General features: G+C 36.9%; 1 protein-coding gene across 16 annotated transcripts in view; it reads left to right on the top strand.

Annotated features, from left to right (window-relative positions):
• The window catches only part of Kmt2c (lysine methyltransferase 2C), a 235,212-nt gene that overhangs the window by 124,372 nt on the left and 83,968 nt on the right, over positions 1-26,872 (top strand). For 12 of the 16 annotated variants that reach the window (XM_029477434.2, XM_085836525.1, XM_029477427.2 and 9 more), the window contains exons 10-22: positions 2,036-2,205; positions 3,344-3,495; positions 3,925-4,038; positions 4,812-4,889; positions 6,137-6,840; positions 13,384-13,503; positions 15,987-16,103; positions 19,871-19,972; positions 20,148-20,252; positions 24,466-24,647; positions 24,787-24,951; positions 25,869-25,978; positions 26,618-26,683. In XM_029477434.2, the coding sequence (XP_029333294.1) occupies positions 2,036-2,205; positions 3,344-3,495; positions 3,925-4,038; positions 4,812-4,889; positions 6,137-6,840; positions 13,384-13,503; positions 15,987-16,103; positions 19,871-19,972; positions 20,148-20,252; positions 24,466-24,647; positions 24,787-24,951; positions 25,869-25,978; positions 26,618-26,683 (2,185 nt within the window). The remainder of the gene's footprint in view (positions 1-2,035; positions 2,206-3,343; positions 3,496-3,924; positions 4,039-4,811; positions 4,890-6,136; positions 6,841-13,383; positions 13,504-15,986; positions 16,104-19,870; positions 19,973-20,147; positions 20,253-24,465; positions 24,648-24,786; positions 24,952-25,868; positions 25,979-26,617; positions 26,684-26,872) is intronic. The other 4 variants (XM_029477430.2, XM_029477435.2, XM_085836526.1 and 1 more) reach the window with 2 other exon arrangements.

Below are 26,872 nucleotides of genomic sequence, written 5' to 3'. Positions count from 1 at the left end.
ATCAATTCAGAGATTGTTTTTAAAAAAGCACTTGCACACTATGCTGTATTTTTATGCTTCAGTTTATTTGACCAGTTTCTTGTGCTTTGTTAGTCAAGAGGTTTCCAGTGTTTCATAATACAAATGTTCCAGAAGTATGTAACCGTGTGCACATGTAGATGTCTGAATTATTGAGAGAAATTGCCACATAAAGTTTTAGAAGTAGAATTACTACCCGTGGATTGTATGTGTGTCTAGTTTTGATTTGTGCATTTTGCCGTGCCAACACAGAGAGAGCTGCTGCAGCATCTGTGCCAGGAGGGTCTTCTTATGCAGCTATTGCATGTTTGCCTCACATGGTAGCGGATGAGTTCTCCATGTTCTTTCAGTCTTCATCTCTGAGTGAACATGATTATTTCTTAAATTATTTGTTCATCTTTAAGAGTCAATTTTTACCTCTGTGTTTGGTCTGTTAGTAAACGTTTTGGCACTTTTGAGAGTTCTTAGAGAAATACAGGCTATTATCATGTATTGTTTGATGTACATGTTTTTATTAGTTGGTCAGTTTGTCTTTTGACTTGTAATAGTTCTTTTGGCCATGCAAAAGATTTACTTTGAGACAATCTCATTGTGTAGTCCTTGCTGTTTTAGTTCCAAAGCTAACAAGGAGTAAATGGAATAATACAGCAGCAGCATTTTGCCATGCACAGTGGTAAGATAAGGAGCCATGACTTGCTGAAATTACTCCCTGGTCTCTCCCTTCTCCTCTGTTAAAATGCTTTGAGAATTTCATACAATGTATTGCAATCACATTTCCTCCACTTCTCCAATTCCTTCTGGATCCTCTCTACTTCCTTATACATTCAGCTTTCTGTCCTCTTTCTTAAGGCAGTAGAGTCTAACTTGTGCATCTCATAAGTTCTTGGATCTATGGCCTTTCACTGGCTTTTAGTCAGCTCCAGTGGATCTGCTACACTTAGCTTTCGTTTCTCAGCTTTCCCTGTATTTCTTTCCGTGGTCATCTGAATCTAGTGACTAAAGTAGAGTCTGGCTTCTTTCTGATTTTTATTCTGGGTCTAGCATGCAGAAGTATGCTCTGTTCTTTGAACCAACAGTGCCCTAGCTGTGGCCTAGTTTTTTCTTTATAGTCCAGGTTCTCTTTTTCCCAACAAGCTTTATGTTTATTACCCTCTTCTCCCAAGCCTGGGAAGAGGGTTAAAAGTTTGGTTTGGTTTGGTTTTCTGAGACGGGGTTTCTCTGTGTAGCCCTGGCTGTCCTGGAACTCACTTTGTAGACCAGTCTGTCCTCGAACTCAGAAATCCGCCTGCCTCTGCCTCCAGAGTCCTGAGATTAAAGGCGTGCGCCACCACGCCCGGCCTGGGGTAAAAGATTTTAAGAGTCAGCTACAAGGTTTCCCACACTCAGCAGAGCATATTATATAAACTAACAGCAGTTTTTACAGCATGCACAAGACCTGTACAATATTAAGCCAGACAAAAAGCCCAACCTGTAGAGGAGCTGTAATGAAGTCCTTCATTACAGAATGCTCCAGAAGTATGTAACCGTGTGCACATGTAGATGTCTGAATTATTGAGAGAAATTGCCACATAAAATTTTAGAAGTAGAATTACTACCTGTGGATGAGAAGTAGAATTGCTGCCTCTCATCCTAGCTGAAGAGCTATTGGCAATTGCTGACTTCAGGGAGAAGGAAAATCAGTTTTCGTTAGGAGTGTCTGCCCTGGTAGACTGATTGCTCTAGATTTGTTTCTAGATTATATTTTATCCTTCAAATTTGGCTTGTTATGTTTGTGGTTTCTTTCTTACATGTTTGCTTTCCTGAGAATCTTTAATCTCTATTTAAAACTTTCTCAAGGTTTCAGTGCAGTTTGTATGAGATGAGTCACCATTCAAGACAAATTGCTTTTTCAAAAATAAATTGCTGTGACAAATAATGAATAATCTACAAATATTTTGTTCATTTCCAAAAGATTTACATCAGAGCTGCAATTAACAAATGTATAATATCTTTTATGTTTTTACTTTTCTTGGTCTAGAATTGCAGAATCTGTATAGAATGTGGCACACGATCTAGTACTCAGTGGCACCACAACTGTTTGATATGTGACACTTGTTATCAACAGCAGGATAATTTATGTCCTTTTTGTGGAAAATGTTACCATCCAGAGTTACAGAAAGATATGCTGCACTGTAATATGTGTAAGAGGTAAGAAGGCACAGCTGCTCCATTTAATTGCTTTGTTGATTCTTTGCTTCTTGTGAACATTTGCTCTACTGTGTTGTTAAGCTTCTAGCCTTTTGTCATTCATGCAGCCCCTTTTCTAGAGTGCTGTTGTAGGTTATTTTATTGGGGAGGACAGGGAAAAGAGATTGACTGTGGCGTAGATCTTGCTGTGTAGACCAAGCTGGCCTCAGACTTTTAGAGTTCTTCCATCCTTTGCCTCTCAAAGGTTGAGATTAAAGGCATGCTTCACAAATACCCAGCAAATTTTATTGTTAATTTTAATGAATCTGATAGACATAAAGAAGCAGATAGGCCCAATTAAAAAAAAATAAAACAAACAAAAAAAAAGAAGCAGATAGGCAATAGGTAAGAACAGGCAAGATCAAAAATGAATACTGGGAGAAAAATTCAAGAGAAGGCAGTTTAAAAATAAAAAAAGAAAAATATGTCAATGACACTGTAATTATGTCCATAAGTGTCATCATCTTTTTGAAACCCTTTGGCGGTTTCTAACCCATATAGCCATCTTTTTCTCATCTTTTTTTTTTTTTTTTTAAATTGGGTATTTTCTTCATTTACATTTCCAATGCTATCCCATAGTCCCCATACACCCCCTCCCCCCCCAACGACTCCCCTACCAACCCACTCCCACTTCTTGGCCCTGGTATTGCCCTGTACTGAGGCACATAAAGTTTGCAAGACCAATGGGCCTCTCTTTCCAGTGATGGCCGACTAGGCCACCTTCTGATACATATGCAGCTAGAGACACGAGCTCTAGGGGTACTGGTTAGTTCATATTGTTGTTCCACCTATAGGGTTGCAGACCCCTTCAGCTCCTTGGATATTTTCTCTAGCTCCTCCATTGGGGGCCTTTGTTCCATCCAATAGCTGACTGTGAGCATCCACTTCTGTGTTTGCCAGGCACTGGCATAGCCTCACAAGAGACAGCTATTTTAGGTTCCTTTCAGCAAAATCTTGCTGGTGTATACAATGGTGTCTTTTTCTCATCTTTAATCTTACCTTAACCATTCTCTTTTTTTAAGCAATTGACTTCACTTTCCCCAGGTACTAATTTGGCTTTAAATTAGAGGCTTTTATTTAAATGTACTTATCACTGCAGATGGGTTCACTTAGAATGTGACAAACCAACTGATCAGGAATTGGATTCTCAGCTCAAAGAAGACTATATCTGCATGTATTGTAAACACTTAGGAGCTGAGATAGATCCCTTACATCCAGGGAATGAAGTGGAGATGCCTGAAATACCTACAGGTAAAAACAAAAAGTGTGTGTACGTGTGTGTATACTTTTTAAAGCAATATGTTGATTAGTTTACTTAATTTATAATGAAGTTTTTGTATCAAATCCCATTGTATTTTCAATTTCACAAAACTCTCCTTCCTCTTTTGTATTTGAAACAGTCTCACTGTGTAGTCCATGTTAACCTTGAACTCATTCACCTCCTGTATTAGCCTCCAAGTGCTTGGATCATAAATATAGTAGTCACATCTAAAGCCTGTGAAGTTTTATTTTTTTTAAATATTCACACACTCAAACTTGTAATGCTTTTTAATGTCCACATTTGAAACTGTAAATATGCTTGTGATTAACAAAGTCAAATCTGCATTGCTGCTAGTAATTTATCAGAGGAAGCAAAAAACTTGTGCTGAGGTAGAAAAAAATGAATTGTTTTTTGTTAAGATTATGCCAGTGGAATGGAAATTGAAGGTACTGAAGATGAAGTGGTATTTCTGGAGCAGACAGTAAATAAAGATGTCAGTGATCACCAGTGCAGACCTGGAATTGTTCCAGATGGTAAGACTATAGTTTTGAAGAAAATAGGTAGTATGCAAATATCTTCTTGGAAATTGTTTAAAGAGGAGGAGCATTGTAAGACCTGGAGATGTGACTCAGTAGTACAGAGGAGATGCTTAGGGAAAAAAAATCACCTTTGGCATATCCATATTCAGTTGTAATCTAATCTTGTTAATAAGTATGAACTTTGTATAGGGAACAAGTAATTTTCATTAAAAAGTAATCTATTCTTATAATTGTGAATAAATTTACTACAGATTATGAGGTATTTCTTGTAAAGATTTTGGAAATTTTATTATATTAAGTTACCTCAGTAGTGCTTTTTGAGGGTATTTTAAAGATGTTTCAACTAAGTTTTTACAGTGTTGATAATAGCTTTACTGAATTTGTATAATTAGTAAACTTTTATATTTGAGGAAATTGCTTATTAAATTATGAGCTGTTCTAAATTTTTACTTTTTTAGATGAAGTTTTGTATTAAATTACATAATTTGAATGAATACATAAAGTCTTGATGTTTTTCAAATGTTTAATGTCACATTTTACAACTCATGGAAATTTATATATTATACAGATTTAACTGGATAAAATAAGTTATATCAGATTCCTAATTGTATCTTAGTGTACAACTGACTAATATAATAAGTATGTTTATGCTCGTTTTGGAAATTGGCATTTTATAGTAAAACTCATTCAGTTACTATAGAGACAGTGGTATTAGAGAAATGTTGACTTCTTACTTAAAGGTTCTGTAATATGTTTTTTATTGCTAGCAGTTCAAGTGTACACTGAAGAGCCCCAGAAAAGTAATCCACTAGAAAGCCCTGACACAGTTGGTCTCATTACTTCTGGTAAGCTATATGTTCAGATTGTCCAATTTAATTGGATTATAAGATAGTTGCCAAGAACCTTTTTTAAGCTAGAGTGACAATGAATTGGTTGTCTAAGAAGGATTTATGATCTGGACATTTAGTATAACAGATCTATTACTTGAAGTTTTTCTTTCATCTTCATTCATAGCCAGTCATTAGAGCAGGAATGAAAAGTAAGGTTTCATTTAGGTATCAGACCATATATTAATTTTAATCATTGATTTCAAAGTAATAAATGAAGAATTTAGTGTCTTCGTTGATACAGCTTCAATGGCATTTTAAATAAATGTCTTTTTTTCAGTAGTTCTTCACTGTACAGCCACTTGAGCCTCATGCCAATTGAGACCTCTAACCATTCTCCTGTGTAAGACCAGGCTAAATTTTGTTCATTTGTTTGTTTGTGTTTTGAGAAAGGGTTCACTCTGTAGCTTCGGCTGCCCTAGAGCTTACTATGTAGGTCACCTTGGTTTTGAACTCTTAGATATTTGCTTGTTTTTGTCTCCCAACCAAGTGCTGGATTAAAGACATGTGACACCACAACCAGCGTTAATAAATTAGAAGTCTGATTTAAAGTTTACCAGTCATACATATTTCAGTGTTTGACATATTAATAGATTAGTCAAGATTGGTATTTAAGATAGTGATAATGAGGATAAACAAGTATTATAATCCAGGATGTGTCTTGGCTAGGTTAACATGTGTAGGTAATAATCAAAGGGATCCCTAGTGTGGCAGAAATCCTATCAGAAGCCAGAAGCAGTGTCACAGCTGTGTCTACAGATTACCTTTATGTTCTAATGTAGTTTCCCTTTTCAAAGTCTACTGCCACTTCACTTAGTATTGTTGATTTTTTTTTTTTAACTAGCTTTAAAAAGTTTAACTTTCCATGCATTATTTTTAGTCTGCAGGTGCTTAAACTATAAATGTGTCATATGGGTATAAGATAAATATATTAGTTGAGTCTCTTCTCTGTGTTTTTTTTTTTTTTTGTTTGTTTGTTTTTAATCAGAAATTACTTACTTTAAGGATCTTACGAAGCCATGTTCTTAAAAGGCCCACAATTTATTTTAATTTACAAATTATTTGGAATTTTTGCTTTAATTGCTTCAATGATTTTGTTTCTTGAATACCTTCAAAGTTGTAGTTTAACCAGATAATCATGTTTATGATTAGACATTTTGTAATTTGCATGTTAGTTAATGCCACCCATATTGTAAATTTTGTAGAATCATCTGACAATAAAATGAATCCTGATTTGGCAAATGAGATTGCTCATGAGGTTGATACTGAGAAAATGGAAATGCTTTCTAAAGGGGGACATGTTTGTGAGGAAGATCAAAATGCAGACACAATGGAAGTGACAGAAAACATTGAAGTCCTTCCACACCAAACCATTGTGCCACAAGAGGACCTGCTGCTGTCAGAGGACTCTGAGGTGGCATCTAAAGAACCGAGCCCTCCAAAATCAGCTCCTGAGACTGCTGCACCAGAAGCCTTATTGTCCCCACACAGTGAAAGGTCCTTATCTTGTAAGGAACCATTGCTGACAGAAAGAGTACAAGAAGAAATGGAACAGAAGGAAAATTCTGAATTCCCCACAGGATGTGTGGATTTTGAAATGACTCTTGCTGTTGACAGTTGTGACAAAGATAGTTCATGCCAAGGAGACAAATATGTAGAGTTACCAGCTGAGGAAGAATCAACATTCTCTTCAGCAACTGACCTGAACAAGGCAGATGTGTCTTCTTCCTCCACACTTTGTTCAGACTTGCCTTCATGTGACATGCTGCACAGTTACCCTCCAGCTTTCAACTCTGCTGCTGGAAGCATCATGCCAACAACATACATCTCAGTCACTCCAAAAATTGGCATGGGTAAACCAGCTATTACCAAAAGAAAATTTTCTCCTGGTAGACCCCGGTCCAAACAGGTAGGGTGATGCTAATGATGACAGAAAAGATATTGCAGCAGTCATTTAAAATGGGAAGGATACATTTAGCTTTGGTTGACTTTTCATCCATAGAACTCAGTTTTAATGTTTCTGTTTGGGAAGGAGTGCATTATTTAAAAAAATATGCTCTTAACTGAGAATGTAGTTTATTAAACTTCAGGATATAAAAATATGATCTATTTGATTATAGTATCTATAGAAAACAATTTTAAAGGTGGTTTTAGTTCCAAAGTAATCTTAGAACTTTAAAAACACAGTGTAAGATTATGTCTATAGTAATAACATTTACTTTCCCTGTAATACATTTATTGTTGATACATATGTATTGACCTCACAAATAGAAATTTTATGCTGAATAGTTTCTCATTTTGATGTTTGTTACTGTATATAAATGCTAAGTCTTTTGTAAAATTATTTTTCAAGATAGGATTTACTTCAGTAATCTTAGATAAAACAGTCTTAATATGTGCTGCTGTTCTACAGCATGTAATGGACATACCTCTTGAATGTGCTAGGTGGACACTCTGACCTGAATTGCACACTGTTACTGTAAGGCTCAGACCCCCTGTGGATTGGCCATCCCACTCTGAGCCTTTCCTGTGCTGAGAGTCTAAGCTGCTTTTCTTTGTTGGGCTTTGTCATTGTTTTCAAGTAAGATAAATTCTATATTTTAGGGGTGAATTACAGTTCTCTCTAAGTACGTTAAAGTGAGACTACTAAAATTAAGATAATGCTGCTTAGAATTATTTGTTGTTCTACATAATGGCTGCTTTCTGATATCAAACAGTAGGGATGAGCTTAGTTTGTAGTATTTGCTTGGAATTGTAAGTCTTATAATTTAAGTTGATCCCAATAATTACTTGACTTTTCAATAGTGGTAATATATTAATATTAAACCGTTAACTTTGGAGCTGTAAAGGCATTATAAAAAATCTGCTTTTACTGATTTGTCTCCTGAATAAATCCTATGTATTTTTATTTTCTAAAGTTAAATTACACCAAAGGCAAAGGGACTAGCTCTTGCTCTATGGGAAAGACGTTTTCAGTGAACAGTAGTGTGTGTCTTTCTATCTGTTCATATAGGTCAGAGAGTGCCAGTGATCAAACTCAGGACATTGTGCTTGCCCTCCGCCCTGTGTGTGTGTTTGTGTTTCCATGTCTTTGTGTGTCTTAAATATGTTCTTTGACATTTAGCTTCTATCATCCCATGAGGCTTTTTTTTCCCTCTTCACAAACCACTTCCTTCCACCTCCTATCTTCATGTTGTTTTGTAAAGTTAGCTGTATAACAGTTATGTAGTTCTCTGTCTCATATTGGTTCCTATGGTTTTGCATTCTGTGAAGATACTGCATTATAAACAGTATAAACAGTTGTGGGAGGAATATTATGACTATTGTCCATGTTGGCCTGCAACTCCTTCTATTCCAACTCTAGCCTCAAGACTGATGGGATTACAGATGTGAATCTCCAACATTATGTAATGGCTCCACCCTAGGCTAACTGAAACAGCCTCTGAGGCTCAAGTTTGACCTTAACCTTGGAAGTGGAGTCCTGAGTTAGAGATGGAGGCTTTGCTTTTTTTCCTCTGCTTTGTTTGTTAGTTTTGTAATGTGCTGAACAGAATACTCTGGGAAAAGCTTTTTAGGAAGTTGTGGGAAGTAGGATGGAAAGATTTTAATTGCTCAAATCCCTTGCCTTGTTTACCTTTCAGCCTGTTTCATTTTTCATATTCCACAGTCCTTTGCTTGGTTTTTTAAATTGCTTCTTGATTCAGGATCTTTCTGTATAGCCAGAGCTGCCCTTGAGCTTAAGGTTATCATCCTGCCCTGCTTCTGCTTCCTGAGTGTTGGGAGTATAGGCATGTACTTGTCTGCTTTAGTTTATAAATTCTGAAATAACCGTAATCTTAAATCATCTTTTCAAAAGTGTATGTGTTGCATGTATATACAATGCCGAGCTGAAGGCACATGCAAACTAGAAACACCAATCTTTTTGTTTCCTTGTGCTGGTTCTAAAGCTATTCCCTCAATCTTGGCTAAAGGAGCCATAATTGTATTCAGAAACTATTGAATACTAAAGTGGGTGACTTAGTCTAACACTGCCTTATCAATCACAATCATGTCTACTTTCTTAATCTGATTAGAATTGGGCTTTAATGTTCTTTCTTTGAAATAGGATCTCACTATATAGCCCTTCCTGGTCTGGAGTGTACTATGTAGACCAGGCTGGCATCCAACTCATAGAGAGATTCTTCTCCATCTTCCTTCCCAGTGCAGAATTAAAGGCTGTGCAACACTTGAGGCTGACCTTGGGTTTTTAGAGAGAGAACAGGTGTTTTATGTAAAAAGACTGCTATAAGTCATAAGGACAAGGTGTTGTTATAATATCATCTGCATAATTGAGCAAGTATGTTTACCAAAGACATCTGGCAACTTTTATTACTTAGAAGTGTGAACTTGCCTGTGAAGTACCACGCCCTCTCTGGTTGTTCATCCCTTGAGTCACATGACAATAGTGTTGATTTACTGTGTTTTTCTCTTTTCTTTGCTTTCTTCTCTTCCCTTTTTGAGGTAAGTAGGTGGTAAGGTATTCTAGAGCCTAGGCTGTCCTCAAACTTGGAGTATTCTTGTCTTACTTTTACAGCCTCCTAAAGCTGAGATTAGATTTGACTTTAAATAGAAAGCTGGACATAATACTATTTCCACTTATCATTGTCCCCCTTTTCTATCATACAGCCCTGTAAATACCTACATTATATATTTATAATTTTTTGTATTCTTTGTAGCCAGTTCAATCTTTGTTGCATATTATCCATAATCACTATTGGATTTCAAAGCAGCTGGGTTCTATGTAGTTCTTCTCAATTTTCAGTTCCTTAATGTTTTATATTTGGACTGTTGTTACTTATTCTAGTTGTAGATAGCTTAATAGTAGCATTGTATTGTGGATTAGTTTTGGTTTTTTTTGTTTTTTGGTTTTTTTTGGAGGTAAGGAAATCCAAGATTTGGGACAATTAGATGAGCTTAGTGTGTTTGATAGTACAGTGCAATACATGCATGCAAAAATATAATGGAAGAGAAAAATAGTGCTTAGTAGTTGTTGAACAGAACACTTGACACAATAAAGAACAAAAATAGAGGAAAAAACCCCATAACTTGTTGTTGTGCTTATAGTCCAATCCAGGTAGTTGCAGTGATGATACTTGTAGGCAGAACATAATGCAGAAGGCAAGCGCATAGCCATCAGTGGCAACTCACCTCTTCTCGGTGCTTTAAGTTCTTATTCTTCAAAGATGGGGTCTAAAGGATGATGTATAACTGAATTTTGACAATTAGAACAGTATTTTCAGTTTTAAGGTCTAAAGATATATTAGGTAATTTTTTCTTTGTCAAAATACATACATGATTTTTCATTAGTTCCTTTTAAAATTGAATATAATCTATCTTCTTGTGCCCTATGATAATACACTTATTAAAATTCATTAGGCAACTATCAAGCTTTTATTATATAAAAATTCTTCATATCCGCCAAGTAGTTTCCTAATTATTCCTGTGTTGACACCCAGATTTTCTTGGTCTTGTAAGCTCTTTAATTTGTTCATCCATGTTATATGAAATGTAAATACTATTTGAAATGGGATACAATTTTGGCATCAAAACTAACGTAAATTATGATGAATAAAACATAATCACCAGAAAATTCTTATTTATGAAAAAACTTAACACTATTTTTATCTTGAAGTTTTACTTTTTATGATAATTTGTAGTAGGCATGCAATGTGTGCATTAAGGAATTATCCTTAGTGAAAGGGAGTGGAAGTAGTGACGACTAGGCTGAGCTAGAGCTTGCCTGTACCGCTGAATAGAATGATAGGGTGCAGAGGATCTCAGTGCTAAAACCAGAGAAGCCTACTAATCCAGTAAGGAAGACAGGCTCACTTATGGTGCTAGGCAAGGAGGAGTCTGATGAGGAGGTACCCACGGCCTTACCTGAAGGGTTAGAAGCAGCCATCCAGTTTTTGGGATTGGAAGGGGGAAATAGCTATGTCAGTTGGGCTCTGATTGTCGATAGTACAGTATTTTGAAGGGCAGGAAGAATGCACAGACAAGGAGAAAATATATATGGTGTGTGGGGGTTGGGGAGCAGCTGGAAAGGTTTGCCTTTTAAGTGAATTGAGGCACAATCAGAGGGTTCAAAATTGGTTAGTTTCTTGTTAGGTGAGATTTATATTTCTTAGAATTAATCTAGCTGCTGGGCAGAGAAAAGTCTTGAGGAGACTCTCACGGGGTGGAAGGAAGCAGAAATACCTGACTGTTAGAGCAGATGGTGTACAAGACAGTGGCAGGCAGGACTTGGATGCTGACAGTGGAAGTGCTGAGGGGAGTGTAATGGCCAGAGACAAATGTGATCAATTCTTCTAAGTTTGCTAATGCTTTGAGTGGAAGGGTCCATAGAAAACAGATCAGAAGGGCAGAGAACATGTTTTTGACCAGAAGACTATATGCCATTATAAAACTGAGAAAGACTAGCAAACAAACCAACTATAGGAGAGATTTGAGATGTGACACCTGTTAGAGGTTGTCTAGGTACTTTCCTGCTGTTTTGAGAAAGCACCATGACCAAGGCAATTTATACAAGAAAGGGTTTATTTGAGGTTTATAGTTTCAGTGGGTTAGATTCCATGAGCCAGATGGTTGAGAACATGAGAGCAGTCAGGCAGACATGGCACTGGGGCAGTAGCTGAGTGCTTGCATCTTAATCCACAAGCTGAGTCAGAGCAACTGGGAATGGTGCAAATCTTTTGAAAACCTCATCCCCCAGTGACACACCTCATCTCCTCCTTCTCGGTCATATTTCTTAGTCCTTCCCAAGCACTTTAACCAACTAGATACCAAATGCTCAGACATACGTTTCTGGGCCTACAGGAGCCATTCTCATTCAAACCTCTATAGAAGTTTATTTTTCTTAAAAAGATGGATGTATTAAGGAAATAGAAAAAAATTAAATACTTCCTTGAAGATGTTAGAAAAAGCTAGAACTAGAAAATGAATGTAGAACTGTTTCCAATATGATATTTCAAACGTTCTCTGTAAATAGTGTTTAGGATTTAGGCTTCAGCTCCTAGGAAATATGAGGGCTTTAGGAGTGAATGAGGAAGAACTTGCATAGGAAATGGAGGGAACTAATCATGGAGGGAGGTGTACTACTACCAGATTAATACAACTGTCTTGAGGAAAATGAGAACAGAGAATGGACTTTGGGCAACATGGACCTCCTATGGCCCCTTGACTAATGCAGGGATGTTGGCGCAGACCCAGATGCCATGAGAAGTGCTGCAGTGAGCAGGAGTGACTGGGCGTGCTATGCTGAGAGGTTCTGTCCTTGTTAACAGCACTTGGGTAAAGTGTGGTTAGGGAAGTGACTCACAGTAAGACACAGATAAAGACGCTGGTGATGGTGCTGGCCTCAAGACGTGTGGCTGCTTAGTTTGAGTTAGAAGTACAATTAGTTTTTCCTTTCCGTTTCTTAATTTTTTCCCTCTAAACATCATTAACTGTTAACTGTCTCTTCATTGTGAGTTGATGGCCCTGCTCTTATTTTTGGTTGTTTAAATTGCTGATTTCATTTTTGTTATTACTGGTATTCTTACTAGTTTGATAATGTTCTAGACACATGGTAAGTATAATATATCTTGTTTTAAGATTTTGTCATTTAACTGGTAAAATAATCATACAGATTCTTAAATTGCTTTACTCAAAATAAGGTCTTCTTCTGTTTTTCTTTAAACTGTTACGTTGGTGGAATAAACATTGTTCTTGCTCTTCGGTTAGCTTCATCAGATTAGTTGAGATTGCTCAGTGTGGTTACTTGGAAGTAAAATGCCTTCATTTTATTTTAACTATGAGACATTGGTTCTTGTATATTAGGTGTCTTAGTCTTTTAATTTGCAAATTAGGACAGTTTGCTTTAATAATCTCTTAACTATTCAAATTAATTCCTTGGGTATACTTACTCTTAAGATATCATTCCCATCAATAAAAATCATCCAACATCCATGCCCTCCTCTGAGCGCATCCTTTAGCCTGCTGGTTTGAGTGTTTATACTAATGAATACAACACTCTCTAAGGTTGTCTCTTCCCCTGTTTTGGTTCAGACATACTTGTTAGATGAGTATAATCCCTGAGTGTTTTCTTCTAGTATTAATTCTTAGACCATGACTGACTTTTACATTTATTTTTCTACTGTAGTTATAGCTCATGAGTCATGCTATATAAATCTTGATTTTTATTTCACTTTATTGTATGATTTTTCTACTTAAATATTTAATGTAAGTTATGCTTGCAAACATTTGAGTTAAAGTCACTTTAGTTGATGTTTATTTTCCCAAACTTAAAGCAATTTGTCCTAATTTTCCATACGTTTGCATTTACTTTTGCCGTCCTAAAATGTTTTAGTTGCTGGCTTTGATCTTTTATGTTGCTGAGTTTTATACATCTATTTTCTCACCTGCCATACCCTAGGGGGCTTGGAGTAACCATAACACAGTGAGCCCGCCTTCCTGGGCCCCAGACACTTCAGAAGGCCGGGAAATTTTTAAACCCAGGCAGCTTTCTGGCAGTGCCATTTGGAGCATCAAAGTGGTAAATAAAACTGCATTTACACTCATGTATCATTTCTTTCTGGTTTGTTTTCTTCTATTGGATGTTAAAAAGTAAACCTTTTCTAGATTCAGCTTTCAGAGCCACTTTTAAACATTTTTCTCTTAAAGATTTTAATGAGGAGGAAGTTAAATTGTAGCATTTAAAGATATATTTTTAATGCATCTTTGTCTGAATGATTTTCGTTTGTTGTTGTTATAAGTATTTCTTTGAAGAGAAAATTCTTGTCACATAGAATAAGGTGTAATTTTGGACTTGCTCGTTTATTGTATCATAAATTGAATCGATTACATACAGACAGAGGAAATGTACTACAGTGTCAGGAAGCTCCATTGTGCACGTTCACCTCATAGACACAGAGTGTCCCCATGTTATGAGCTAATGATGCTCTCTTAGTTCTTAATGCTAAGTAGTGTGAAATGGTTGAAATAATCATTTCAAAAGTCAGAATACTTTCTTGACGGAAGGAGGTAGTTTTCCCTATCCTCTCTATGGAGTTGTTTCTGGAATAGAGCTACTTAAGTTAGACTAGTGAAAGGCTTCAGAAAACTTTCACAGTATGTTCTCTTCATTTCTATTAAAATTGGAAGGGCACATTTATTCTTACCCAGATAACTGTAGTCATCTAAGGTAATGCGGCATAACTTTAGTTAATTCATTTTAATTAGATGATTGATTAGAGATTGGTTTCATTATGTAGCCCAACCTGGCCTTGAATTCTATTCAAATCCTTCTGCCCCAGACTCCCAAGTGCTGGAATTACAGCCACGTGCCACTATACCAAATTTAAGAGAATAAACCATGATTTTAAAAAATGATTTTGTAGCAAATGCTGCCAATTTTCACTTACTATCAGTCTATACCTATGGATGTTAGGGGAAATGAACTAAGAGATTATTGTAATCCTAATTTTTTTTTTTAAGATTTATTTATTCATTATATGTGTGTACACTGTAGCTGTCTTCAGACACTCCAGAAGAGGGCATCAGATTTTTGTTACAGATGGTTGTGAGCCACCATGTGGTTGCTAGGATTTGAACTCAGGACCTTTGGAAGAACAGTCGGTGCTCTTAACCGCTGAGCCATCTCACCAGCCCTAATTTTTAATTATAGCTTTAACTCTTCCCCATACTCCTCCTTACCACAAGCCACCCTTGTATTCCTATTGAAAGTAACTTGTCCAGTGCAGTCCTACCCTGTTTATCCTTTGTTCAGAGCTAAGGACTCTAAGGGACCCAAAGAACACGGTGAGAATACAAGGAGAGGCAGCTTGGAGCTGGAAGGTGTTTGCACTTAATTAAACTGAAGGGGAAAACCCAAGTGCCTTCCCTTTATTCATGTGATGTCTTTAGTCTCCCGACATAAGCATAGTGTTTTGACCCTGAGCCTGTTCCACTCAGTAGGAAGTGGGCTCAGTTTATGAAATGGATGAAGGCCATCAGGTGAAAAGGTGGCATACTTTTTCATCTGTTATAAGGAAGGAAAATTTTTTTTTTCCTGACTGCTTCTGAGTCAGTTTTTAAGATGCTTCTAAGATGCAAGCTTTTTTCCAGTCAGCAATAAATCTGAATATGACCAGTATTGGTTGGTGCCTACAGCTTAAGATCTCAGGAATTTTAGCTGATTTTCCTGAATGACTTTTTCTTATGTTAGTGAAGATATAGATAAGTTATTCCCATTTCAAACATTATTTTTAAGGTTTATTATTTTGTCATTATGCCAATTTTATTAAAATCTTCAAGTACTTTTAAATACTACGTTAAAATGAATTAGATATGTTCAATTCATGTGAGAGCTATTGAATAATAAAGGGTATTGATCACATTTTCATGATATGAAGAATACCACTTTACAGAAGTAAAAATAAACTTTGCTACCTTATAATATTTCAGAATAAAGAATAAACAACCAAGGGTGGTGGGCCACATGCTAACTGAGGACCTTAAGAAGTCACTTACACTTTTTTACCCGCAGAACAATTATCCTTAAAGTGGACATACCCTGAGGGTTTGTTGAGAAGAAATATTGCTCAAATCAATGCATACTAAGTGCTCAGTAAATGTTCCTGTTACTCTCCTCTCCAAGAATATAGTTTTTCTTGATAACCACTTTGTACTGAAGAGAGTCTGTACATGTAGAGATGTCTGTGTAAGGATAGCTACTCTAAACGCCTAGAATAAAGTTGTAAGGGAGTCAAAAATAGTGGAAAGGCCTGCTGATAGGAAGCACTCAGGGTGATAGAGGCAACACTGATTCTAAAGCTTTAAGTAGTTTTATTTCTAAATTATGGATACATATATAATATAGAAATAGTAAGTCTTCTCTATTAGTATGTATCATCTAATTATATAAGAAGGTAAATATTTGTGTAATACTTAATAAAATGTTTTATTTCACTGATATATCTGGATTTAAAAGTTCTTTTGGGCTTTTATGAAATGTTAACTTCTGTATCTGTTATGCAGGGCCGAGGGTCTGGATTTCCGGGAAAGCGGAGGCCTCGTGGTGCTGGGCTGTCAGGACGAGGTGGCAGAGGCAGGTCTAAACTAAAGAGTGGAATTGGAGCTGTTGTATTACCTGGGGTGAGACTTTTGCTCTTATTATTCCAGTAGCAATTAATGGTGATACTCTCGTTTGTAACAAGTTGTTTCCATCCCAAGAGTCCCAGGAGTAGTCGCGCCCTTTACATCTTACTGCGTCTCTACTTGATAAAGTGTGTTTTATTTTGGAAGTCTGCTTAGGTCCTTTCTTTTTCTGATTTACCTTCCTACTCTTTCTTTCTTCTTTGATATCTTTTTATATGCTAACCCTCTACATGAGTGAATTTTTAGTGTATTTTCTTTTTTTAATTAAAAATAAACTATTATTGGATTCCTTCTTAAATGTCATTTATTTCATTTCATGTATATGAATATTTTTCTTTTTTTTAAATTTATTTCATTTTTAATTTATTTTTTACACTCCATATTCCATTCCCCACCCCGCACCTCCACCCACCCTCCGTCTGCTCACCTCCCACACTTCTTCCCCACGTGGATGCTCCCACCCCACCCCATCCCACCCCACCTGACCTCTAAACTCCCTGGGGCCTCCAGTCTCTTGAGGGTTAGGTGCATCATCTCTGAATGAACACACACCCAGCAGTCCTCTATTGTATGTGTGTTGGGGGCCTCATGACAGCTGGTATATGCTGTCTGTTTGGTTATCCAGTATTTGAGAGATATTGGGGGTCCAGATTAATTAAGACGGCTGATCCTCCTGCAGGATCGCCCTTCTCAGCTTCTTTCAGCCTTCCCTAATTCAACAACAGGGGTCAGCTGTTTCTGTCCATAGGTTGGGTGCAAATATCTGCCCCTGACTCTTTTAGCCGCTTGCAGGGTCTTTTGGAGGGCAGACACAATAGATCCTTTTTTGTGAGCTCTCCATAACCTCAGTAATAGTGTCAGGCCTTGGGACATCCCCTTGAGCTGGATCCCATTTTGGGCCTGTCGCTAGACTTTCTTTTCCTCAGCTTCCTCTCTATTTCCATCCCTGTAGTTGTTTCAGACAGGAACATTTATGGGTCAGAGATGTGACTGTGGGATGGCAACCCCATCCCTCACTTGATATCTTGTCTTCCTGCTGGAGGTAGGCTCTATGTTTCATCTAAGGTCCCTTTCTTTGATCCTGGGAATCTCTTACCTCCCAGGTCTGTGGTGCATTCTGGGGGACGCTCCCAACCTCCTATTTCCTGAAGTTGCCTGTTTCCATTCTTTCTGCTGGCCCTCAGGGCTTCAGTCCTTTCCCTCACCCAATACCAGATCAGGGTTTCCCTCTCCCTCCCACTACTTCCCTCCCAGGTCTTTCCCTCCCTCCCAACTTGTGATTGCTTTCTTTACTCTCCTAAGTGGGACTGAGGTGTCCTTACTTGGGCACTTCAGCTTGTTGAGCCTTTTGAGTTCTGAGAGCTGTATCTTGGTTATTCTATCCATATTTTTCTTTTTGTATGTGTGTGCCTGGTGCACTGGGAATTCAGAATGTGACATCATAATTCTGGAACTGGAGTTACAAGTGGTTGTGAGCCATTTTACATGGCTGCTGAGAATTAAATTCATGTCCTCTACAAGAATAGTATGTACTCTTATGTACTGAGCCATCATTTCTTCAACCCTCATTTTTTTTTATTACAATTGCTATATTAAGAGACCTATAAGGAAAAAAAAAAAGCCTGAGAAAGGCTGTAGATGAATACAGATTCCAGCGATGTCCAAGATTTTATGACTATTTTGGATTGAGAAATACTGATTGACACGTTTTGAGGTTTCTCTTAATTGTGCATTGAAAAATATATGTGATTTGGCTGTGCGTTTGCAGTCTAATCTCTACGTTCAGTAGGCAGAGGCTGACAGGTCTCTGAGTTGAAAGCTGGCCTCATCTACATAGAGAGTTCCAGGTTCCAGGATGCCAAAAACTAAGAAACAGACAGACAGCAACAGAATACACACACACACATACACATATATAGACATATCTATATGTGTGTACATATATGTATATATGTGTGTGTATATAATACTGGCAAATACTTTATTAGAACCTTTATTATTTAACTGAAATACTGTTTTTCACTTTCTAAAATGCCATTTTAAGTTCAAAAAGCATGAAATCACTCAGTTTTACTACTAACCAGAACCAAGAAAACTGGGATTCTGGTCCTTTGTGTTTTATATGAAGTAAATTGAAAACTGATTTATTTCTGGGCATGGTGGTTCACATCCTTTATCCTAGCACCTGAGAGGCCTCAAGCATTGAATTTGTGGTCTACTCTATTTACAAGTGAGTTCCAGGCTAGCAGGGACTACATAGTGGGACCCTGTCTCAAAACAGTCAAACTCAAAATAGACTTTTGAGACATAATTGATATAGGGTACACATATTTGACACATGCATGCATACTTTAATTAGCCCTTGAAAACCACATCAAGTTACAATCAAGGTATTGAAGACTTCGAGCTCTTCTAGTCGCCCAGAAATTGCTGAAGTCCTCTGGTTCCCTCCCAGCTTCTCTTTTAGCCCTTTTCTTCATTGCATGACTGCTCTGAATTTCTTGTGGCTCATGTCTATGGTCCTAGCACTTGGGACTGATGCAGGTTGATGCCATTTCACATGTTTAAATGTTTCAAAAGTTTTCGTCATGACTCAGGGTTAAATATTAGGTTGCTTAATGGTTTCCCCTGTAGCTGTAGTCATCAGCAGTTGTTAAGACTTTAAATTGCTGTTAATTATGCCATGACCATAACATCGCTTTAGTACTATTGAATAAATCTCATTTAAATTGAAAATGTTACAGTAATATATTTTTAGTTAAAATTTTAGCCATTCCCCAATAAAAGTATTTTAGAATATATGTTTTGACCTTGACTATAGCATGTTCAGTGTAGGTTCTAGTTTTTTAAGGGCAGAGGATCATATTTTAGTATTTTAGTATTGGCCTCCTGGTTCCCTGTTACTCTGTCTAAATCAGAACTTTTGTGTGGGCATGGTGCCTGCCTAGTTGATTTGGTGAAATATAATTAAATTCAGAAATGAGTACCCCTGGTTGGTAATTGTTCTACTAATACTGACATTTTGATAAACCAATGATAATAATATTCTAAAGTAGTGGCATTTAGTAGCAATGAGTAGGAACCACATATGCAATTTAAAACTCCCTGGGAGCTACATTTAAAAACTTGTAGTGAACTAAGAAAGTTAATTTTAATGTGCCTTATGACTCCTATATTTGAATCATTACCATATCCTCATGTAATGTATATAAGGTTGATAACTAACTATTTTTATATTCTTCTGAGTCTGGTACTGAGTCTTTGATGACTCCTATGTGTATTATAGTATATTCTAGTTTCAACTAATCACATTGCTGTTCTCAAGTGGCACTAAAAGTAATATGCATATATTTACATATGCTATAAATTTATAGTTTCATGATTAGAATTTCTGTGTAATAATTACTGAAGACAGACTTTAAGGTTCTCATTTGACCTTATCTTTGGCACTTGTACATCTAATCACTATGTGAACTAAAAAAAAATGATCATGATGTAATTTTTAGAAACAGGGACTTGCTGTGTAATCAGGCTAGTTTCAAGGTAATCCTCCTGCCTCAGGATTCTTAGTGCAATAATTATTGATGTACACCACCATGTCTGACTATTGAGTCAAAGTATTTCTCAATTAATGCTATGAAGAATTGTTAGTTTAGACATGGACAAAATCTTTATTTGGATAAGAATTTTCAGTTAAGTTAGTATTTAAAAGTAAGTACTACAAGTAAGTAACATAGCTTGTTCGGTGTTTTTGCTTTTTGTAGGTGTCTGCTGCAGATATTTCATCAAATAAAGATGAAGAAGAAAACTCTATGCACAATACAGTTGTTTTGTTTTCTAGTAGTGACAAGTTCACTTTGCAGCAGGTTTGAACTTAAATTTTCTGTTTTTCAATTCTTCTCCATTTTAATCTATACCATCTGCCTAGATATCATCCAGTTAGACTATAATACTATGTTAATTAAGAATATATTTTAAAAATCTGTGTAATCTTAGCATTATCTGCAATTTAAAATAGCTTTACATGTTATTAATTTTCAGGATATGTGTGTAGTTTGTGGCAGTTTCGGCCAAGGAGCAGAAGGAAGATTACTTGCCTGTTCACAGTGTGGTCAATGTTACCATCCATACTGTGTCAGTATTAAGGTAAATGTGCTTAGATTAAATGAGTTAAAGTATTTTTAATAAAGAATTTATTTACTTATGTGCATGTGTGCCTTTGTATATGCATGTATATGTATGTGTGCGTGTGCATGCATGTTTGTGTGTCTCTGAACATGTGCGTGTGGATATTTGGAAGTCAAACAATAACTTGTAGGAGTTTTTCTTTTTCTCTTTTCCTTTGCCTTTTTTCTCCTCTCCTCTCCTCTCCTCTCCTCTCCTCTCCTCTCCTCTCCCTCTCCCTCTCCCTCTCCCTCTCCCTCTCCCTCTCCCTCTCCCTCTCCCTCTCCCTCTCCCTCTCCCTCTCCCTCTCCCTCTCCCTCTCCCTCTCCCTCTCCCTCTCCCTCTCCCTCTCCCTCTCCCTCTCCCTCTCCCTCTCCCTCTCCCTCTCCCTCTCCCTCTCCCTCTCCCTCTCCCTCTCCCTCTCCCTCTCCCTCTCCCTCTCCCTCTCCCTCTCCCTCTCCCTCTCCCTCTCCCTCTCCCTCTCCCTCTCCCTCTCCCTCTCCCTCTCCCTCTCCCTCTCCCTCTCCCTCTCCCTCTCCCTCTCCCTCTCCCTCTCCCTCTCCCTCTCCCTCTCCCTCTCCCTCTCCCTCTCCCTCTCCCTCTCCCTCTCCCTCTCCCATTTTAGTACTTTTAATACTGTTTCTAAGTGTTACCCTGATAAATTAGTTCCTAAAAATCTGTGTTCTTGATTTAAATTATCCTGGCAGTGTATTGAAAAGGCATTAAAATGTAGATATTTACTCTTAAAACAGTTTATCTTATAATTATATACTGAGAAGTTATTTTACTTCATTCTGTTGTTCTTGACTATATTCGTGTGACTGTCCATGTCTCTCCCACATTTAGGTTCCTCAGCCCTTCTTCACATACATTTTCTCCTTATATCTAAAGAACAATGCTAGTACTATATTTCATGCAGAATGAAAACATTTAAATCCTAAATTATTTAATGCCAGTTTAAAAAAAAGTTATACATGCATAGAAGAAACTATTTCTTCATTGTGTCTTCATATTCAAATGTGTTGAGATTTGAATCCAGAAAATTATTGAAGAATATCAAATATGATTCCTTTCAAGATGTGATTGTAAAGTTTTATGAACACAATGATGTCTTAATATAGCCATTTCCCTTGACTACCATGATAGCAGTTTTTGGAGGAAAGTTAAGATTTAGAGACATTACCCAGAATTTCTGTGGATTTCTTTTAAGTTACCCATCCATTTCCATTTTCAACTAAACTAATTGAACTTATATAAAGAATATAAAATAGGGGGCTAGAAAGATGGCTCAGATATTAAGAGCAGTGACTGCTCTTCTAGAGGTCCTGAGTTCAATTTCCTCTAGAGGTCCTGAGTTCAATTCCCAGCAAGCACAGGTGGCTCATAACCATCTATAATGTGATCTGGTGCACTCTTCTGGCATGCAGGCATATATGAAGGCAAAACATTGTATACATAATAAATCAATAAATATTTTAAAAAAGAGCATTAAAAAATAAAACCCAACTGATTATTAGCTAATTACAGTCATGTAGTGTTTAAATACATGCTTTTCTAGCTATGTGTGGTGTCTTTTGTACTACTGATAATTATTTTGGACAGAACATAATAATATATATAGTCCTACTAATTGGAGAAACAAAAGGTGATGGTGAGGTGCCTGAGTTCAACCCTGGAATCCATATAAAGGTTTAAAGAGAGAGCTGATTTGTGAGGGTGCCCCATCCTTTGACTTCCATCGATGCACATATGCACATAGTCACAGATGGACATGCACACACAGTAATAAATAAAGAAACAAAGGTATATGGAGAAATAGTCAAGGCACATCTTCCAGGCTTATTTTTTATTGTGGCAATAAAAATTATTGTAGATAAACCATGGAACTTTTTAATCTTTCCAAAGAGCCTTTATTCTGAAGTTGATATTCCCATATATTTATATCTAAAACTCCTAAGTAATGCTCTTCAAAGAGATAGAGTGTGTTGTTGTTTGTATGGGTTGCAGCTATAGAACACTTACTATTTTATAAATCAAAATGGAATATTTTAAAATACAAAAAAATAGAAGCATTATTTGTTTAATGTTACTATAGTGATATCAATTTATGTCATATGGTCTCTAAAATACTGTACAACTGTGAATAAATTAAGGTATAGCCAACAAATTAGCTCTTAGCAGCAGCAGGGCTCTGAAAGTGCCTCTGACCTGAGGAGCACTTGGCAGAGCTGCTCTAGACAGTCCCTGGTCTATGAGCTTTTTGTGGTCACCATGCAGTTTACTGTACTATTCCACTCTGCTTTTTCTTCCGGGCCCCTCATATGGTAAATACTATATTATAATTTGGTAATTTCAGACATTTAGAAGAAATTAATATGTTAGTCAAGGTAATAAGGAGATGTGCTTAAACATCAAAACCTCAGTCTTATTAAGCTCTATATCTATAGCATTCATTTACTCTTTTCAAGCGTCGTCTTTTGTGGATCATTCTCTAGTTCTAAGTAGTAAGCTGGTGTCACAGCTTGAGCAGTGTCTGACATTGCTGACTCACTACTCTGAATAATCAAATTCAGGTTTGTTTTTCAATATATAATTCATTCCTTCCTATTACATTTTATGGTAGTGTGTCACTGGACAGTTGATGCAGAAAAATACTGGCTATCATGCAGTAAATGTTCACTGTACGTCTAAGTAAGGAAATGTGGCTTGTGTCTTTTCTGGGTTTTTAATAACAAGAAGACCGTAATCATGAGTAACTCTCTATTCTTATTTTATTGTTTGTTTTTTAGCCCACTGCACATACACCATCCTATCAGATTAAATTCTCAAATGCCATTTCCCTGGGGTAGTGTTCTGTATTGCCTTGCTCTAATCTGCCCACAGCATCTGACATGTGGTCCCTTGCACATCCTTAACTTGCCTGCACACAGTCCTTTGCACTTTTCTTGGAACATATTCTTACTCCATTCCATATATTTCTAGCTGAGCTAAATTTCTACCTCATGTGTGTGACTGACAGTCTGCCTTTTTACTTAATGACTCGCGTAGCTAGGCTAGCTATTATGCTTAGTAGTTTTCTGCATAAGAATGGATACTGTACTACTGTATTTTAACGTTTGGGGTAGATGGAAAGTTTTGTGCTTTTGAACCTTTGTACTTTTGCAACAAATAAAGACATTCTTATAGACATCAATTCCTTTGAAATGAATTCTGTTTCTGTTTCAGTAGTTTTAGGCTTCCTCATTCCTCATAATCTGAGATCTCATAGTTCTTTTCTCTATATACCTTTACTGTTTCCTATTCTGTTGTCACTTGGGAAATATATGCTTTTGAAATTGATCCTGTGCAGGACAGCGGTGATACACACCTGTGACCCCAGCACTTGGGAGGCAGAGGCAGGCTTGAGTTTCAGGCTTATCTGGTCCATTTGCACAGAGAAACCCTGTCCTAAAAAACAAAAACAAAACAAAACAAAACAAAAAAAGGAAAAGTTTATTTCCTCACATTAATTTTTCATGGTATAACTTCTTTGAGAATTTTATTAGGGATGTAGAGATTCTCAAAAATCCTGCCGATTCAGGTCTTTCAGACAGAAATTAATGAGTAAAGATGAGCTATGTAAGTGCCAGCCTTATGACCTGAAATTCCTGAAGGACCATAAAATGTCCCTGAAAACTTAATATTTTGTTGTGATAATTTTCCCCCTTTTTGGTAGGGAAACTATTGATTTCAGAGAAACTATTTGGTAGCTTATTTGGTAGAAAAGCCATACTATAACCAAAAATTTCAGAAGCATTTAATCCCATTAATATAAATACCATGTATAAAGATTTCATTGATGCAGTTTAAAATCCTGTCAATAGTAGTAGGGCAGCTTATTCAACTTTAAAAGCCAGTCACCATATGTGTAATAATAATGGAATTAAATCTGAAGCATTGAGAAGTTATGACTTACATGGTTATGTTGATCAGGTGGGTGCCTAAAAGTATGCAGATGTGGTGTCTGTCCTATTAAGTATTTGGGCATAGTAATGTTTACCTGTTCCTGTTCTGTATGTATGTATGTATGCATGTATGTATGCGTTCACGTATGCATTCACGCACAGTGGAAATTCATGCAATGTTCTAGTTAAACAAAAATGATTCTAAGTTAAATACATAAAGCAATCACATGGATTTTATTTTCTTTTTCCAGATCACTAAAGTGGTTCTTAGCAAAGGTTGGAGATGTCTTGAGTGCACTGTGTGTGAGGCCTGTGGGAAGGCAACTGACCCTGGAAGACTCTTGCTATGTGATGACTGTGACATAAGCTATCATACCTACTGCCTAGACCCTCCATTGCAGACAGTTCCCAAAGGAGGCTGGAAATGCAAATGGTACCCTAGGATTCATGTTACTTTGTCAGTCTTTCAAGTTCTGAACTTCTGTTCTCATTCTGTGCACTTGTAGCTTCTCAGATTTTTACACTTTAATACGAAAATAAACTTGATACTTTCATGGGGCTTTGGATTTCAGGTGTGTTTGGTGCAGACACTGTGGAGCAACATCTGCAGGTTTGAGATGCGAATGGCAGAACAATTACACACAGTGTGCTCCTTGTGCCAGCCTGTCTTCCTGCCCTGTCTGCTGTCGGAACTACAGAGAAGAGGACCTCATCCTGCAGTGTAGACAGTGTGATAGGTACTGCGCCCCTTAACCTCCTTTGCTATCTTTAAAGCAGGTTTCTCAAAGGTAGTAACGAACCTTAGAAAATTACTTTTCTTGATTATAAATTTAGGGAACAAAACTTTGCTTTCTAGATTTTTAGTCTATTAGAAGCTTCCAGACTACTTTACTATTTAAAAATTTTAATTTTAGAGACTTCAGGCTTTCAATTGGAGGTTCTTTTGGTGATTTATCAGTCCCTTGAAATCAGATACATAGTTAGTATTCACATTTTTGTGGAGAATTTCTCAGTCTTTTGTTAGATTCTGAAAATGCTCTCCCTACATTCTTCTTTTTTCTCACTATTTCCCCCCTAAAACTTAAGATCTTGATCTTCCTAACTAGTATGTGCAGACTGCTTCTGTTGTTTTTCTATCAGTATTGCTAGCAGTTTAGCACTGAATGTACAGTGTCAACTTTGATTCATTGGTGGTGCAGGATTATTTGTAAGTAAGTTGTGTAGTTTTTGTAGCAATTGGCTACAAACTGCCCTAAAGCAAGGTCCTCTTTCCTTGACATGCAGCACATCTGTTCCTCGTTAGATGCAGTGGGTGGCACTCTCACACACACAATTTTAATTGTACTCTTCTGTATTCTTGCCTGACCTGACTAGCTTCATTGCTATCTTTGTCTTTCAGCATTTGCTCACTATTGGATGTTGTCCTAACAACGTGCATATGCTTTCTCCTTCGTGTTTATTCTCATTCCTTTTTCTTGACTTATCAGAACAAGGATGGTTCTTGTGGGTTAATAGTCATAGTTAGGGAAAAGAGGGGACATTTGAGACTTGGGGCTTTAGGTTTGAGGACTGTCATCTCCTGTTACGATTTTAAAAGGAGTTCAATTTCTAGCATACTCACTTCTTTTAAATGTGTACATGTGTTTTGTTTTAGGTGGATGCATGCAGTTTGTCAAAACTTAAATACTGAGGAGGAAGTGGAAAATGTAGCAGACATTGGTTTTGATTGTAGCATGTGCAGACCCTATATGCCTGTGTCTAATGGTAAGATAGTAACATAAACTATGAGTTATGCTGCCCCGTGTCTCCTTGATTTGTGAAATAGAAGTTGTTTTGTACTATAATATACTTCCTTTCCAAACTTTATTTAAATGGTTGTATAATGAAAACATGAAGCATATGCAAATTAGATGTAAAATATAATTTTGCTCTTAAGGTTTAACCTCTTGGATTATTGTATTTAGAAATCCCCCATTCAGTCTCTCCTGGTTTTCTTCTCAGTGTTCCTTGTTTTGTTCTTGTTTTGGAAGCTGAGCATAATAGTGGGTACCAGTAATCTGAGTGCTTGGTGATGCCGAGGCAGCAGGATGGTGATGCTGAGCTAGTCTGTATTACAGTGCATACCAGGCCAGGCTCAGCGACATAGTGACACCTTGTCTCAAAAAGCACTTGAAAATTAAATCATGAAATAATGCCTTTGAAAAACTAAGAGCTGCTTTTGGGGTTGGGATGGAGCACATGGGTACACTATTTGGTTGGCATACACAAACTCTCTTCCCCCACCCCACCCCACATTAAGAACTAACATCCTGTTGAATGATACGTGTACAGCAACTGAAAATTAATTCTGTTGTATAAGTCTTTTTTTCTCAACATTTCCTGATTGGTTCTTTTTCTGTTCAGTGCCTTCCTCAGACTGCTGTGACTCTTCTCTTGTGGCACAGATCGTCACAAAAGTGAAAGAGCTAGGTAAAATTGGAAATGTTTTTCTTTTAATTCTTAAACAACTGACTTGATGCTTAAATGAAATTAAGTGAATTGTCTGATGTTAATGTCAAGAATTAATGTATAAAATGTTCATATCCCATTTTGATGAAATAGTATTCCTATAAGTTTCAGGAAATAATGAAAACAATAGCTCTTTGGATTAACTGTTAG

This window comes from Mus caroli, unplaced genomic scaffold, assembly GCF_978045245.1.
Source record: "Mus caroli unplaced genomic scaffold, Mus_caroli_1 scaffold_4, whole genome shotgun sequence".
NCBI classification, from domain to species: domain Eukaryota; kingdom Metazoa; phylum Chordata; class Mammalia; order Rodentia; family Muridae; genus Mus; species Mus caroli.
Note: the sequence above shows the minus strand (reverse complement) of the source record. Positions and strands in the feature narration are given on the sequence as shown.